The 14,324-nt window shown below is 54.6% G+C and overlaps 4 protein-coding genes across 4 annotated transcripts; all 4 read left to right on the top strand.

Moving 5' to 3' along the window:
• Nucleotides 1-1,429: 1,429 nt before the first annotated feature.
• Nucleotides 1,430-2,567, top strand: CH63R_12133 (XPG domain-containing protein; the record flags this gene model as incomplete). Its single annotated transcript, XM_018307107.1, has 2 exons — nucleotides 1,430-1,987; nucleotides 2,049-2,567. The coding sequence occupies 2 exons, from the start codon at nucleotides 1,430-1,432 to the stop codon at nucleotides 2,565-2,567; spliced, it is 1,077 nt and encodes a 358-aa protein (XP_018153948.1).
• A 2,131-nt stretch (nucleotides 2,568-4,698) lies between these two features.
• On the top strand, nucleotides 4,699-6,526 carry CH63R_12132 (Acyl-dehydrogenase; the record flags this gene model as incomplete). Its single annotated transcript, XM_018307106.1, has 4 exons — nucleotides 4,699-4,813; nucleotides 4,881-5,155; nucleotides 5,213-5,951; nucleotides 6,033-6,526. The coding sequence occupies 4 exons, from the start codon at nucleotides 4,699-4,701 to the stop codon at nucleotides 6,524-6,526; spliced, it is 1,623 nt and encodes a 540-aa protein (XP_018153947.1).
• Nucleotides 6,527-8,311: 1,785 nt separating this feature from the next.
• On the top strand, nucleotides 8,312-9,409 carry CH63R_12131 (uncharacterized protein; the record flags this gene model as incomplete). The annotated part of the gene is made up of 1 exon (XM_018307105.1): nucleotides 8,312-9,409. The coding sequence occupies one exon, from the start codon at nucleotides 8,312-8,314 to the stop codon at nucleotides 9,407-9,409; it is 1,098 nt and encodes a 365-aa protein (XP_018153946.1).
• Nucleotides 9,410-13,216: 3,807 nt separating this feature from the next.
• CH63R_12130 (Neutral protease 2) lies at nucleotides 13,217-14,266 on the top strand (the record flags this gene model as incomplete). Its single annotated transcript, XM_018307104.1, has 3 exons — nucleotides 13,217-13,505; nucleotides 13,597-14,017; nucleotides 14,083-14,266. The coding sequence occupies 3 exons, from the start codon at nucleotides 13,217-13,219 to the stop codon at nucleotides 14,264-14,266; spliced, it is 894 nt and encodes a 297-aa protein (XP_018153945.1).
• Between the last annotated feature and the right edge of the window lie 58 nt (nucleotides 14,267-14,324).

Raw genomic sequence — 14,324 nt, 5'->3', positions numbered from 1 at the left:
GAGCTACGGATGGAGATGGAACGGTCATTTTACCGGCAGTAAGCGCTACAATAGTCTAAACAGCCGTCGACGTGGCAATGGCTTTCGAGCATTTCGAACTACCAGTAGCTATCATGCTCCTCGGCATCAGCCCCTACGACTTGCAGAACAGCGTTACTACTATCCTTAAGGTACTTCTAGACAACTACTCTAGTGAGGCCCGACCCGAATCAAAGCCAAGATCAACGCATGTCGACATAGGCACTAACGACTGAGTCCACCAGAGGAAAAAGTTCAAAGCGCCGTGTCACTGACCTGGTTCATGTTTGGTGCTGATGCTGAGAGGCTGCTTGAAATCGAGAGGTGGCGGGACCTGCACACCCGTATTGAAAGTCGGATGACGCTGAAAATTGATGATATGCGGCGACAGGCCGAAGAAGCAGACGCTCCGTCGAATGCTCTCGCAGGTCTGAAACTTTAGCATAGACGGGGCAATCTGACAAAGTGAGAAATCCACGACGCGATCATCAAGCGAAACCCTTTGTACACTTGCCGTGGACAACAGGAGCGTTTCCTGCTTCCTCGGTCACATAAACAGCCATTCCACTGAGTGACACGAGGCGCGGTTTCTGCTACGGTGAAGGAAATGCTAATCAAAGTTGCCACAGATTCTATGAGTCTCATGTTGTGAGAGCGTTGAGATAAACATTGAGGCAAATGCCGTTTCGTGGCACTCACTCACTCGGATCGACAGCCAACCCGCACCTTTTGTAGGGTACTTATTTCTTTCCAGGGTACTTGTTTTCTCTTGCTACAGCGTTTTTTTGATGGGTACCTAGAATTTCCTTTACAGGGTACTTAGTTTCCTGACCGTCATATGGATCAGTCCACACATGCCCCGTGAGCAGCGCGAAATTCTCACGATGTACCGCGGCGGCCGCTACCAGCTGTTGACACTGTCAGTCAATTAAACGCGTGGTGGGACCACCTGGGAAAAGGCGCGTCATGAAAGAAGTGCAGCACGCGTCGTGCCTGCCCGGTCTTTCCCTTGCTTTCTACCCCCCTCCAAGCTAATTTCACCAGCTGCCCTCGACTGAAAATAATTCTCTTTACACTTCACCACGGCTTTCCCTTGCGCGGTCCATTGCCAGCTCCGAATAGCGAACGACATACAAACCACATTCCATTCCTCAACACCAGCGCCCGTAGGCAGCGACGCAAAATGGGTATTAAGCACCTCTTCCAGATCATCAAGGAGGAAGCCCCCGATGCTATTAAGGAGGGCGAGATTAAGGCGCACTTTGGCCGCAAAGTGGCAATTGTGAGTCCATTCCGGGCCTTGCCTTGCCTGTCGAACACTGGATGTGCTGCTGACATGGAATAGGACGCGTAGGAACCCCCGACAAAGACGCCCTATGCCTGCCCTCCCCGCTAACGAGCCCCCAGGTCCATGAGCATCTACTCCTTCCTCATCGCCGTTCGATCCGATGGCCAGCAGCTCACGAACGAGAGCGGAGAGACGACATCACACCTCATGGGTCTCTTCTACCGAACCCTCCGGATGGTCGACAACGGCATCAAGCCCCTATACGTCTTCGATGGCGCCCCGCCCAAGCTCAAGTCGGGCGAGCTTGCCAAGCGCTTCCAGAGAAAGCAGGAGGCCACCGAGGGCCTCGAGGAGGCCAAGGAGACGGGCACCGCCGAGGAGGTTGAGAAGTTCTCCCGCCGGACGGTGCGCGTCACGCGCGAGCACAACGCCGATTGCCAGAAGCTGCTCAAGCTCATGGGCATCCCCTTCATCGTGGCTCCTACCGAGGCCGAGGCCCAGTGCGCCGTGCTGGCGCGTGCCGGAAAGGTGTACGCCGCAGCCAGCGAGGACATGGACACCCTCACGTTCGATACCCCCATCCTGCTGCGCCACTTGACCTTCAGCGAGCAGCGCAAAGAGCCCATTCAGGAGGTTCACATCGACAAGGTGCTGGAGGGCCTCGGCATGGAGCGCAAGCAGGTACGTCTGGTTCATCATTTGCACGCACATTTGTCACTGACGCCTCGGGGGGGAAAAACAGTTTGTCGACTTCTGCATCCTCCTCGGCTGCGATTACCTCGACCCCATCCCCAAGGTCGGCCCTTCGACGGCGCTCAAGCTGATCCGCGAGCACGGCGACCTCGAGACGCTCGTCGAGGCGTTCAAGAACGACCCGAAGCAGAAGTACGTGATCCCTGAGGATTGGCCGTACCAGGACGCCCGCGAGCTCTTCCTCAACCCCGACGTGCGGCCGGCGGACGACCCGCTGTGCGACTTCAAGTGGGAAAAGCCCGACATGGAGGGTCTCGTGCAATACCTTGTAACGGAGAAGGGCTTCTCGGAAGACCGCGTGCGGGGGGCGGGTGCGCGACTGGAGAAGAATCTGAAGAGCAGCCAGCAGGTGCGGCTGGACGGCTTCTTCAAGGTGATTCCCAAGACGGAGGAGGAGAAGGCGGCGCACAAGCGCAAGCTGGACGCCAAGAACGAGGAGAAGAAGAAGAAGCTCAAGGTGGAGAAGAAGGAGAAGGCGGCTGCCAAGGCCAAGCCTCGCGGGGCCTGATGTCGAGATCGGGGGGTTGGAGGTAACACTTACATGGAATTCGGGGAGGCCGTTCTGTCGACAACTACGACGACGACATGTGAAGCCCGGGGTGATGGGATTGGCATTTGATTATAGGTGCTTCGGCGTGGCATCCGGCGTTTGGGGGTCAAAAAAGCAGACCCATTGCTATGTTTGCGGGCGGGAATTTGCTTATGGATGAATCACTTGCTCTTACAATGAATCGGAAATCCTTTCAAGAACTTAGACGCCTCGGCAAAGCTACTGCAAAGCTCGACTCGGGGTGAAGCCTCCGTTCATGAACGGCGGTTTACAGTATGGATAGGCCCGTTTGTTGATGCGCGGTCCACGGAAGAAGGACGAAGGAAAGGTAGCTAAATGTTCAGATAAAAGGTCGAGCTGCCGGTTCAGGATACCCTATCTAAGCTTACCGGCTGGTGAAAGAAGGAAGGCCCACGTGCCAATGTGGCAGAATCTGGGGAGTTGCTTGTCGAACAGCAGTTTGTGATCCTAGGTCGAGTAATCTCCGGCGCATGCTGGGGAAGGCTGGGGGTACTCTGCAGCAGCAGCAGGAGCAGTGGCAGTATCCGTACGTACCTGTCTACAGATACTATGCTATATACAGGCCTCAAATCATGTTGCCTGACTCGCACCACAGCGTATCCCCTCACCTCTAGCCTCTCACCGGTGAACTTGACCTTGGCCGTGAAAGGAAGAGAGCGCCGTGGCACGGCCCAAGGACCCAGAGGCCCCTGGGAGACACAGGCAGCAAACGCGGCCGGGACAAGGCGAAGGGGGGGCCTGGGGCGGGGACGAGCCCCCATCCACCTGACCAACCCCGTGTTTCCCATTGGCGCGTCACCGCTCGAAAGATGCCGAGGTACAGATCCACTCTAGGCAATCTGACGAACCAGAAGCGACAAAGATGGCAGGGGAGAGGGGCGCGGGAGACCCTTTCGATGACATCAGCCGAAAAGGGGATGCGACGCCCGAAACAGAATTTCGGAGGGGGGAGAGGGAATCACATGAATCACATGCGCCGCTCGGGACCCATCCATTCAAAGGCGGGAGGCGGGCACATGACACGGATTAGTGCACAAGTGCAGAACCCAATTGTCCCAATCTGACGTCCATGATTGTACGATGTATGTCCCAGTACGATAGTACGATGTAGGTAGCGGGGAGAATGGCTAAGGCCACCTGGTGTGGCTATCCAGACAACTAACCAATGCGCTTCGTGTCAATTGACGGTGACCGCTTGACGGCCGAACAAAACAAACGGACCCATTACAAAATTCAGAATCTAGATTTCCCCCACACGATCAACTAACCAACCGCCTCCTCCCGCTCTTCCTCCTCGTCCTCCTCCCGGCCGCATGTGCTTTTCTGCGCGTTGTCGGGTCGGGTGGTGCGTTCCAAGTGTGGGGGGGAAAGCTGGGGGGAATCTTCAATAACAACCGTCACGCCCACCAAGTCTGGGTTGAAGGTACCGTGTCATATGTTTTCTTGTGCAAAGATACATACCTCGATTCCTTTGGGTGGGTCTCTTCGGGCCTCGATGCACTACCTACCTACAAGTCTGCAGCAGCCAGAAGCCAGAAGCCAAGATGTACCTTTTCTCACACCCGCACCCGAGCTTCCGCCTGCAGACAAGGAGAGGTACCTTTTCCCTCCCCTGCCTACCCTACCTCTCCTCACCTCCTTCAGCTCGCCGCAAGCATGTGATTGTCTGGCCTGGTCCGTCCATTTGCCGACCGTGGCCGTGGACGTGGCCGTGGCCTTCGCGACTCGGTCCTCGATTACATTTCCCCAGACTGCCTACAGTAGTACTCTGGTACTACTGTACTCTGTGCCGGATCTTCTGACAGACCCCAGACCAAGACAAGACCTGGCTTACGTCTTTTAAACATTCTTATCCCCTCCTCTCCCCCCCCTTTCATCCCCGTCTCACCACTTGACTCTCTCTCTTTCTCTCTGTTCCTCTTCCATCTTCATCCAAACGGCCGTCCGTATACCTATCCGACGAGTGTCTGCCATCCATCCATCCATCCATCCATCCATCCATCCATCCCTGTCGGATTGTACAAACAGCGGACAGATCAACAGACAAAGAGACAGACACCCACCCACCATGTCCAAGACCTTCTCGACCAGCGACGTTGCGTCGCACAACAAGCCCGAGGACTTGTACATCATCGTCGATGGCGACGTCTACGACCTCACAAAGTTCCAGGATGACCACCCTGGTGCGTGCCTCGCCATACACCCCCTCCCCCTTCTCTCCATCTCTGTCCCATTTCTGACCCATCCCAGGTGGCAAGAAGATCCTCCAGCGTGTCGCCGGCAAGGACGCCTCGAAGCAGTTCTGGAAGTACCACAACGAGGGCATCCTGAAGAAGTACAAGACCAAGCTGCTTGTCGGCTCCCTCGACAGCAAGCCCAAGGCCGCCGAGCCCGCACCCGCCGCCGCCCCTGCGCCCAAGAAGGCCGCTCCCAAGAGGGCCCCCGAGAGCAGCAGCACCGAGTCGGAGCCCATGGACCCCTTTGGCGATCTGGTCCCCTATGCCGACCCCAACTGGTACCAGGCCGTAAGTCCATTACCTTCGATGCTTAATCATACTTACTCCTTCTAACTGGCTGTCCAGTACCACACCCCCTACTTCAACGAGACGCACGCTGCCCTCCGCGCCGAGATCCGCGAGTGGGTCGAGACTAACGTCGAGCCTTTTGTCGGCGAGTGGGACGAGAAGAAGGAGGTCGACCCCTCCATCTACAAGCAGATGGGTGAGCGCGGCTACTTGGCCGGCCTGCTCGGTGTCCACTACCCGACCCAGTACACCAAGAGGACGGTCGCCTCGGTCGACCCCAAGGACTGGGACCTCTTCCACGAGATGCTGCTGACGGACGAGCTGTCGCGCGCCGCCTCGGGCGGTTTCGTCTGGAACGTCATTGGCGGCTTCGGCATCGGCTGCCCGCCTCTCGTCAAGTTCGGCCAGAAGGCCCTCGTCGAACGTATCCTGCCCGGCATCCTCGACGGCGACAAGCGCATCTGCCTGGCCATCACCGAGCCCGATGCCGGCTCCGACGTTGCCAACCTGACTTGCGAGGCCAAGCTCAGCGAGGACGGCAAGCACTTCATCGTCAACGGCGAGAAGAAGTGGATCACCAACGGCATCTGGTGCGACTACTTCACCACCGCCGTCCGCACCGGCGGCCCCGGCATGAACGGCGTCAGCCTGCTGCTCATCGAGAGAGGGCCCGGCGTCACCACGAGACGCATGGACTGCCAGGGCGTGTGGTCCAGCGGCACCACCTACATCACTTTTGAGGATGTCAAGGTGCCCGTTGAGAACCTGCTCGGCAAGAAGAACCAGGGTTTCAGAGGTATGTCTATGTCTGCCTTGGACACGGACGATGAATCGTTGACAAGACACCATTCACTAACACACAAACCTCCCTTTCTAGTCATCATGACCAACTTCAACCACGAGCGTATCGGCATCATCATCCAGTGCCTCCGCTTCTCCCGCGTCTGCTACGAGGAGTCGGTCAAGTACGCCAACAAGCGCCGCACCTTTGGCAAGAAGCTCATCGAGCACCCCGTCATCCGCCTCAAGCTCGCCCACATGGCCCGCCAGATTGAGGCGTCGTACGCGTGGCTCGAGAACCTTATCTACCAGTGCGAGAAGATGGCCGAGACCGAGGCCATGCTCAAGCTCGGCGGCGCCATTGCCAGTCTCAAGGCCCAGAGCACCGTCACCTTTGAGTTCTGCGCCCGTGAGGCCTCTCAGATCTTTGGCGGCTTGTCGTACTCGCGTGGCGGCCAGGGCGGCAAGGTCGAGAGGTTGTACCGCGACGTGCGCGCCTACGCCATCCCCGGCGGCAGCGAGGAGATCATGCTCGACCTCAGCATCCGACAGAGCATGCGCGTGCACAAGGCGCTGGGTATGAAGCTGTAAGCCTTGCTTCGACCAAGATGACGACGGAGGCGAGGAAGGGGAGGGGGCGGCGGGCAGCAGGGGAGAGGACCAGAGACTATCACATCATGCCATGTACGAATAGACCAGCTTGGACATGTTTTTCTTTGTCGGGGCGTTTTGCATGGGGGCAAAACCAGGATCGGAGTCCAGATGAACACGGGCTCGCTCATCATATCAAATCTCTTCACATCTACACTGCCATTTACTATTTCGATTATGACTGACTGCTCTTGAAGGATCTGACTAATCATAGCATATCAACGACATGCCATTTTACTTGCTTCACGTTCACCCTCCACTTCGTCAACCCCCCACGCGAGCCATGTCTCAGTCGACCTCGTCCCTCGGTAAAAACATCAACGCTGCCGTCACACCAGCCACCGCTGCGCACGCAAAGCGGATTCTTGATTCGTATCTCATCCTTGGCAAAGACTTGACGACACACTACGTGGCTTCCTACGGACGGGTTTCGCAGTCGGATTCCCGTTTCCATTTACACACGGGACATTGTAAAGGTAGGCTGCTGTCCGGAAAGGACCGAAAACGCCTTTGCTTGATAGGGGCATGGCCTGGAAAAATCCGGTATCGGTGGCTTTCGTTCGCGGCTAGATCCGGAAGATGCTAGATGCCAATCTCGTATCGACTCAACTCGCCATCTCCAGAGTCAGTTACTGCTGACGACTGGGCTGTGGCAGAAGGTTGTTGTTATTTAGGGAATTCGGATTCTAGTCCCACTACAGTATCATCACCCACGATAATCAGACGGATGAACGGAGCGGCGTCTTGGCCTTGTTCAACACACGAGGCATCTCGAACCGAGCAATCGAGCAAGGCTGCATTTGGCATGGGAACAGCAGGAGAGGGCGAGCCGAGGTATACCTCGCGTTCAAACGTCGAGCTGGAATGCTGGAATGCTGGAACGCTGGGGGCAACGGTATCCTCCCAGCACAGCGGGTAGGAATGAAGATCTGCCTTCGGCGCCGAATCGAACGGAAGCGCTTCTGCTTGTCAGTTGTCTCATTCTCAACCGTCCACGCATCCTCTCCTCGGAGTTCGGTTCCGTCACGGCCAACCTTCGCCGTGCCTCGGAGCACTCATTTGTGCCATCACGCGATGTCTCACTCTAAATAACCACCCGACTCGCCCCAGATCCGACGGACTCAGCCACCACTTGTTAGCCGCAGCAAGCCCAGGTCGTCATAACCCACCACCAGTGCTCCCGTATTCGCCGTGCTGTGCCACGATAAGCTAATCCAGATATCCCGTTCCACTTACCGCATACATCACCAGTCGGGCTCAACTGTCCGCCACGGTGCCACTAAAACGGCCCGAACATGCTGAGCGCACGCGGTGCTGGCGCCATCGGCCCACCGCTTTCAACCACACAGCCGGTGTCCCAATCTTTACGGCTTTTCTGGTCGACGATGCTATCGCGGGAGGTTTTCGAGTTCCTTTGCTGGCCGTGGCCGTTCGCGGCATTCGTCTGTTGAAGATGAGGCAGCATCCCGGCGTGAGGGACGGCTATATCAAGTCCCCTTGGACCCGGCCTACATCTCTCCTTTCTTCTCATCATCACAACAATAACAACCACTACTCAACAACCAACAAACGTCCTCCTCCTCACCTCAAGCTCTCGCTTCCACAGTCGCTTTCGTCCTTTGCTACCAGCCTCTTCCGAGTTCTCTCCGGCTCTACTACCACACAGCAAAAGAAGAAACCCTCTACCCAGCTACATCACCCTCGCTTTCATCACCAACCGTCATAATGGTCTCCCCTGCCTTTATCCGCCTCGCTGCCGGCGCCGCCATCTTGGTTGGCGTCAACGGCCAGACGACTTCGCCGACTACCACCACGGAGTTGCCGACTACCACCACCGTCAGCCCGACCTCGACGACGGTCACCACCACCGAGGTCACGACTACTTCGATCTCTTCCAGCACCAGCAGCAGCCTTGACTCTTCGTCCACCAGCTCAAGCGTCAGTGACGTGACTTCGACGAGCACCTCGTCCACCACCACCGGCGATACTTCCACCAGCACCGCCACAACCTCGGACACAAGCTCGACCTCGTTCACGTCCACTTCTTCTTCCCTCTCCTCCACCTCGGAGTCCAGCATCACCAGCTCTGACATAACCACGTCTCTCACCACTGAGACGGCCATCACGACCCTCTTCAACACGACCACGACCGACCCGGTCACCCTGCCCACCTCGTCCACCTCCACCCTCGTCCTCCCCAACAATAGCACCATCATCATTAGCGTCACCACGACGACCCTTCCCACGACGACCCTTCCCACGACGACCCTTCCCACGACGACCCCTGCCACGACGCCACCCTTCACGAACAGCACGACCGCCATTGTCTCTCCTCCTGTCACGACGCTGCCTCCCCCGATCACGACGACGACGTGCAACTTCAACGGGGTCTGCCGCACCATCACTTTGCCGCCTGTCATCACCGCCCTCCCGCCCGTGACGACCCTGACGCGCTGCAACTTCAACGGCACCTGCTCGACCATCACCCGCACGAGGGACACCACCACGCTGGCCCCTGTCTTCACGGGCGGCTCGACCAGCGTCCGCGACGTCACAACCACGGCAACCTCCTCCATCGTCCGGGTCTCGAGCGCTTCCACGCTGGTCACCCGGCCCTCTGTCCCGGGCGTCGACACCAGCATCCGTCCCATCACCTCCTCGAACCCGCCCGTGACAACATCCGGCCCGTCCACCACGCGCCCCGCCACCACGTCCCCTTCTGTTGTGGTCACCGCCGGCGAGCCCGCACTGAAGGCCACGGGCGCCATGCCCCTGATGAGCCTCATCGCGGTGGTTGCTGCCGGCATGCTTGTCTTTATGTAATTGGTGTACTGCTCTGCTGGACATATAAGTTATGGGGTCAGCATGATGTCAAGATAAAGGATTCTCCTATGTTTTAGTTATTGTTTTCGTCATCTTTTTCTTTTCTTTTTTGCGTGTTTGTTTGCATAAGACCTCAGCTTCAGGTTAGTGTGGCCCAGCATAGAGGTTTGCTTATCAGATTTTGGAACAAGTTGGTGAGGGGGGGGATGATTGTGACGATTTCATAATGAGATGGGATAGATGGAAAAGAGAGTGAAGAGTAGCAATAAAAAACATTCATAAAAGCACCCGCTTTCACATCATGAAATTGTGTCTATTGGCCTCATCTTATCATCGTTTGTTGTTTCTGTAATGTGCGTATGGCCTGTCCTCCCCAACGCTGTTTTACGTTGGACAGAACTCAGACGGCGTGTCATCTCAATGGCCCGTCTGGACAAGTATCCTTTGCTAGGCCTCTCCTCGTGCGGTGCCAGCACTGATGCCATAGTAGGTTGTGCAGGCGGACCTCTGATGTTTCTTGATGCCTATGCTCCTCTCTTACTGGAGTATGGCAAGGCCCAACCGCGGCAAGGGGGGCCATGAGGGGGTCGCGGAGCGGAAGGCTAGTGGCGTGGCGACTGTGTTTTCTTTTTTCTTTCATTTTATAGGAGTTGAGGTCGTAGGGGCTGATGGATGTAAAAGGCCATTGGCGAGCAGGTTGTCTTTTCTGTAGTTTCATCAAGGCCGTTGGAAGGCTTCCTTGCCCTCTTGTTACGCCGGTCTCGTTTATGTTCTGTCGGCACGACTGGATTTGATACAACCTGGATGGACTGCTGACAGATTTTGGGGCTGGGACCACGTTTGAAGAATGTATTGGCTGGGACGTAAGCAGCACGCCTAGAGCTGACAGAGTTTCTCCCCCTCAGTTCTCTGCTAGACAGCTTCTTGTTTTGGAGAAAAGGGGCTTGCCCCCCCCCCCCCCCCTTTCCAACTCGCTAGCCATCCCCATAGGGTAAGCTTAGCCAGCCCTTCAAACTGCTGATAGATCAGCGCGGGACCTGGGGCAGCCTGGTGTACTGGCCCAGTTAACCAGAAGCCTTTCTTGGGGTGTAGGATATCTCTCTGCAGTCTAGCAAATGGCAGCGTCTATATATACTGGGAAGAACCCATAGAAGACGGCTTCGTGGGGCGGCTTCTCGGGCTGCCCGTCCATACTTGCTATTCTCCGGGGCCCTTTGGGGCTCATGTTCTCGGCGTAACACTTCGTTGCATGACAAGTGTAATATGCTATGATGTTAGCGTAATTTGGTATTAAATAGACCTTTTCGTGATGGAAGTTTAGATGCCAGTGAGTAATTGATGCAAACGGTAGTTCTGCCAGATTTGAACGTTTAGCTAAACAGGGCAGTCATAGAAAAGGAAAGGATGTGCTTGGTAGAATAAAACGTGCACGTAAGTGCAGAGCGTCCCAAGGAAATCTTACATTACCCCCTACTACCCTGTCCATAAATTCCAGCTGGACTACTTTTAGCTACTTCGATGCATTAGAGTTACATTAACACAATCTCCATGAGATTGACTGAAAGTATTACAGATCCTTACAAAGTAAGCGCCTGTAAACACGGTCTCGAGACTTCACAGAGGAGTCATCCTTCTACCGCCACATAACTACACGTCCAGGGTAAGTCAGACTACCCACTTTTCGGCACCCCCCCCATTTCGGCACCCCAAAAATGAAGCTATTCCCATCATACTCGTCGACTTCAATTAATCATTGACTTCTTCTAGATGCAACAACAATACAGCTTTCAGCTTCACTAGGGTATTCAGAGTCGCTGGATTCGGCTGCATCATCCTCTTTTTCCCCAGCCTTAAGTTGCGCCTGCTGGATGTCTTTGATGTTGGCGAACTTAGTGTTAGGATCCAGCTGGACTGCCCTTCTTTTCCTTACTGCAGTATTGGTGACTTGGGCCTGCAGAAGCTCCAGTTTCTGCTGGGTATTTGCCAGCTCATATGCCTGCTCGCTGAAGCCTTTTTTTACCTTCCTGAATAGAAGGCGTTGAGTAAAGGCATCATTCTCCAGCTCTGTGAATAGCTTCAACTGCCCAGCTAGATCCTTCATCTTCCTTGGCGTCGACCATGCCACTGCAGATGACGCAGATACCCATCCTTCAGCTTCCTTGCCTCCAGACTGCCCTTTGCTGACCTGATCAGATGATCCTGATGCTGCTGGTGTTGATGGGAGCAGTAGGGAGCTCATCAGAGGCTTCGCCATAGAGACAGGCCATAACCCTGTCCATTTCCAACCACTTCTAATGTTCTGCATCGTCATACCTGCAGTACGAGCCTTCTGATAACAGCCTATAAAGTTCCTCTTGCCTACAACAGTTGAATCATTCCACTGACCAAGGTATCCAAGCTCCTTCCTATAGGCTGCCTTGACAGGGCTGAAGACTGACTGATCAAGTGGCTGGAGGACATGGGAGGTATGTGGCGGTAAGAACAATAGATGGATGTTGTTTATATAGCATAACCACATAAAGTCAGTCGTTGTATGACTCCCATGTCCATCCATGATCAGCAGCCTGACCTCCTTGCCCTGAGGAAGAGTCTGAGGGATGAAGACCTTCTGCAGCCATTCAACTGCAGTGGCATCTGAAGTCCATCCATTCTCCGTTGCAGTGAATTGCCATCCTTCATAAGGGCCAAGGTCTAGAGGAAACCACTGCTGCTGGACTGCCTTGCCCTTATAGATAACGAGGGGATTCAGAACATGGCCCAGGGCAGAGATGCATTCGATGATGGATACCCATGCCCTTGATCCAGGCTGTTTCTTACGTACAGACTTCGTCTCAGACATGCCCAGCACCAGCCCATTAGATCCCTGGCCCTCAAGGATACCAGTCTCATCCATGTTGTATCTATTAGCTGGTTTGATGCTGGTGATCTCTGGTATGGCGAGTAGTTTGAACCAGTCCCTGATGACCTCAGTAGATGCCCCATTAACACGCCTAGAATCGATAGGGCGACTTCTCTGGACCTTGACTGATGGATTCCTCTTCAAGAAGGCTTGGATCCAGCCTTTTCCTATAGGCTCTGTATCCCCCATGGCATGGAGGATCCTTTCTGCGAATAGCCTCACTTGCAGATGGGTTGGGGCAACACCAAGGGCATGCTGAATGCGAACCCATTCAGCCAGTTTAGCCTCCTGACTAACAGAAAGTCTCTGCAGGTCAGAAAAGGCAATTGACCTTGGTTGAGTGCCCTTAATCCGATACTGAAGTGTTGATCTTGGGATGCCATACACCTGACCAGCCCTCTTAATGGGCATGCCGTTGGTTATTGCGTCAAGGGCCTGATTGACTTCATCTTCGGTATACTGGCCCATAAGGTTGAAAAGAAGCTCTGAGGAAAAAATGAGGTTATTCGCATAAGTATAGAAAATGTTGTTGATGTTGAAAGTTGAGGGGTATGTTCTGGTGATGAGGCATTTGAGGCATTTTTGGGGTGCCGAAATGGGGGGGGTGCCGAAAAGTGGGTAGTCTGACTTAGTACCTTGACCTACATCTACATCTACGAGTGCTAAAAGCACTTGTAATCTCCCCCCCTCTCTCTCTACACAAAACAAGATGGAGAATGATACTGCTATTTGTGCATCTCCACTAGGCATAGTAGAGCGGAGGAAAGATTGGATATGTACTCTTTCTCGCGGTCGAGGGGACAAATAAAACCAAGAGGCCACACCAGTCACAACATGATCGATTCTCTTCCGAAGCACTTTCGTTGTTGTTTACTTGTCCTTCGGTATCCCCTTTATTGCAATGAAAAATGAAAAACAAAATTAAGAAAAGGCACTTCTATGTGCCATTCTTCCTCATCTGCCAAATCGTCTTGGTCCATTGTGCGTTTGATCCTCCCCAGTCGCTGCAAAAGAAAACAGGGATTGCTATTGTTGCTGGCGATGCGGCCAAAGACAGCAGGTTCTTTTGCAACAGGCAACAGGCTGCAGTGATTGAAAACGCTATCAAATGGATGAATCGGTATTCTGAGTCTGCCTACAGTTTCCTCCTCGACGATGACTCGAGGACATCTGCGGCGTTCATTGGGTGGCTTGGCGGTACGTTGGTGGTTTCTTTCTTCTCATCTTTTTTCATTTTTGAAGTTTGTCTCTCGATTCACATGGGAACTAAACATTGGTTTCCACTTAGATCGCAACATCGAGAGGTCTACATCAATTCGAACGGAGATTCTCCATCCTATCTATAGGTTGAGCTCTCAGACGAGGCCCTACGCATCAGCTCTTGCTGAGCTTGAAGACACAGTCGTGATCGGGTGTGGGACGCCCGAAATTGCGAGCCCGTGCCGCGAGCCTGAAACCATAGCTTTTGCGCGTTCCCGAAGCTCTACTGTCGTCGTTTGTCCCGTCGCCTTCAGCAACAACGGCTATTTCGGGACCGATGCGGCGGAGCAGGCTACCATGTCGGCATGGAGGACCAGACGGACGTACAGCCCATCCGCCGGCCTGTCGTTGCTGCATGAAATGACGCACTTGAAAGATGTGGTCGGAGGCTTTGGCGATTGGCCACCGAAGTACGGTCGCTCTGTTGATGTTACCTATGCGCCGTCAAAGTGAGTACATTTCCCCCCCCGGCCAACTCTTTCAGATAGCTCAGAGAACTCACTAACTGGAATAGGTGCATTGCTCTCTCCAGTAGTAAGAAGATCGCCAACGCTCAAAATTACATGCTTTTTGCACTAGAGGTCAAGGCGAACCTGGAAAACGCAAGCAAGAAGGTCGCTGCCGGGGTGCCAAACAAATGGCAAGATGCTACACGTTTGTTGAGGGCAGGAGTGGGCGGTCGAGCGGAAGCTCCATAACAGCTCTGTCGCCAGAGCAACTAACCAGATATTAGCTTTAATACATTCTGTCGTCATC

Source organism: Colletotrichum higginsianum, chromosome 8 (assembly GCF_001672515.1).
Source record: "Colletotrichum higginsianum IMI 349063 chromosome 8, whole genome shotgun sequence".
Classification (NCBI taxonomy): Eukaryota; Fungi; Ascomycota; class Sordariomycetes; order Glomerellales; family Glomerellaceae; genus Colletotrichum; species Colletotrichum higginsianum.
The sequence above is the reverse complement of the archived record's forward strand: the minus strand, read 5'-3'. Positions and strand labels throughout refer to the sequence as shown.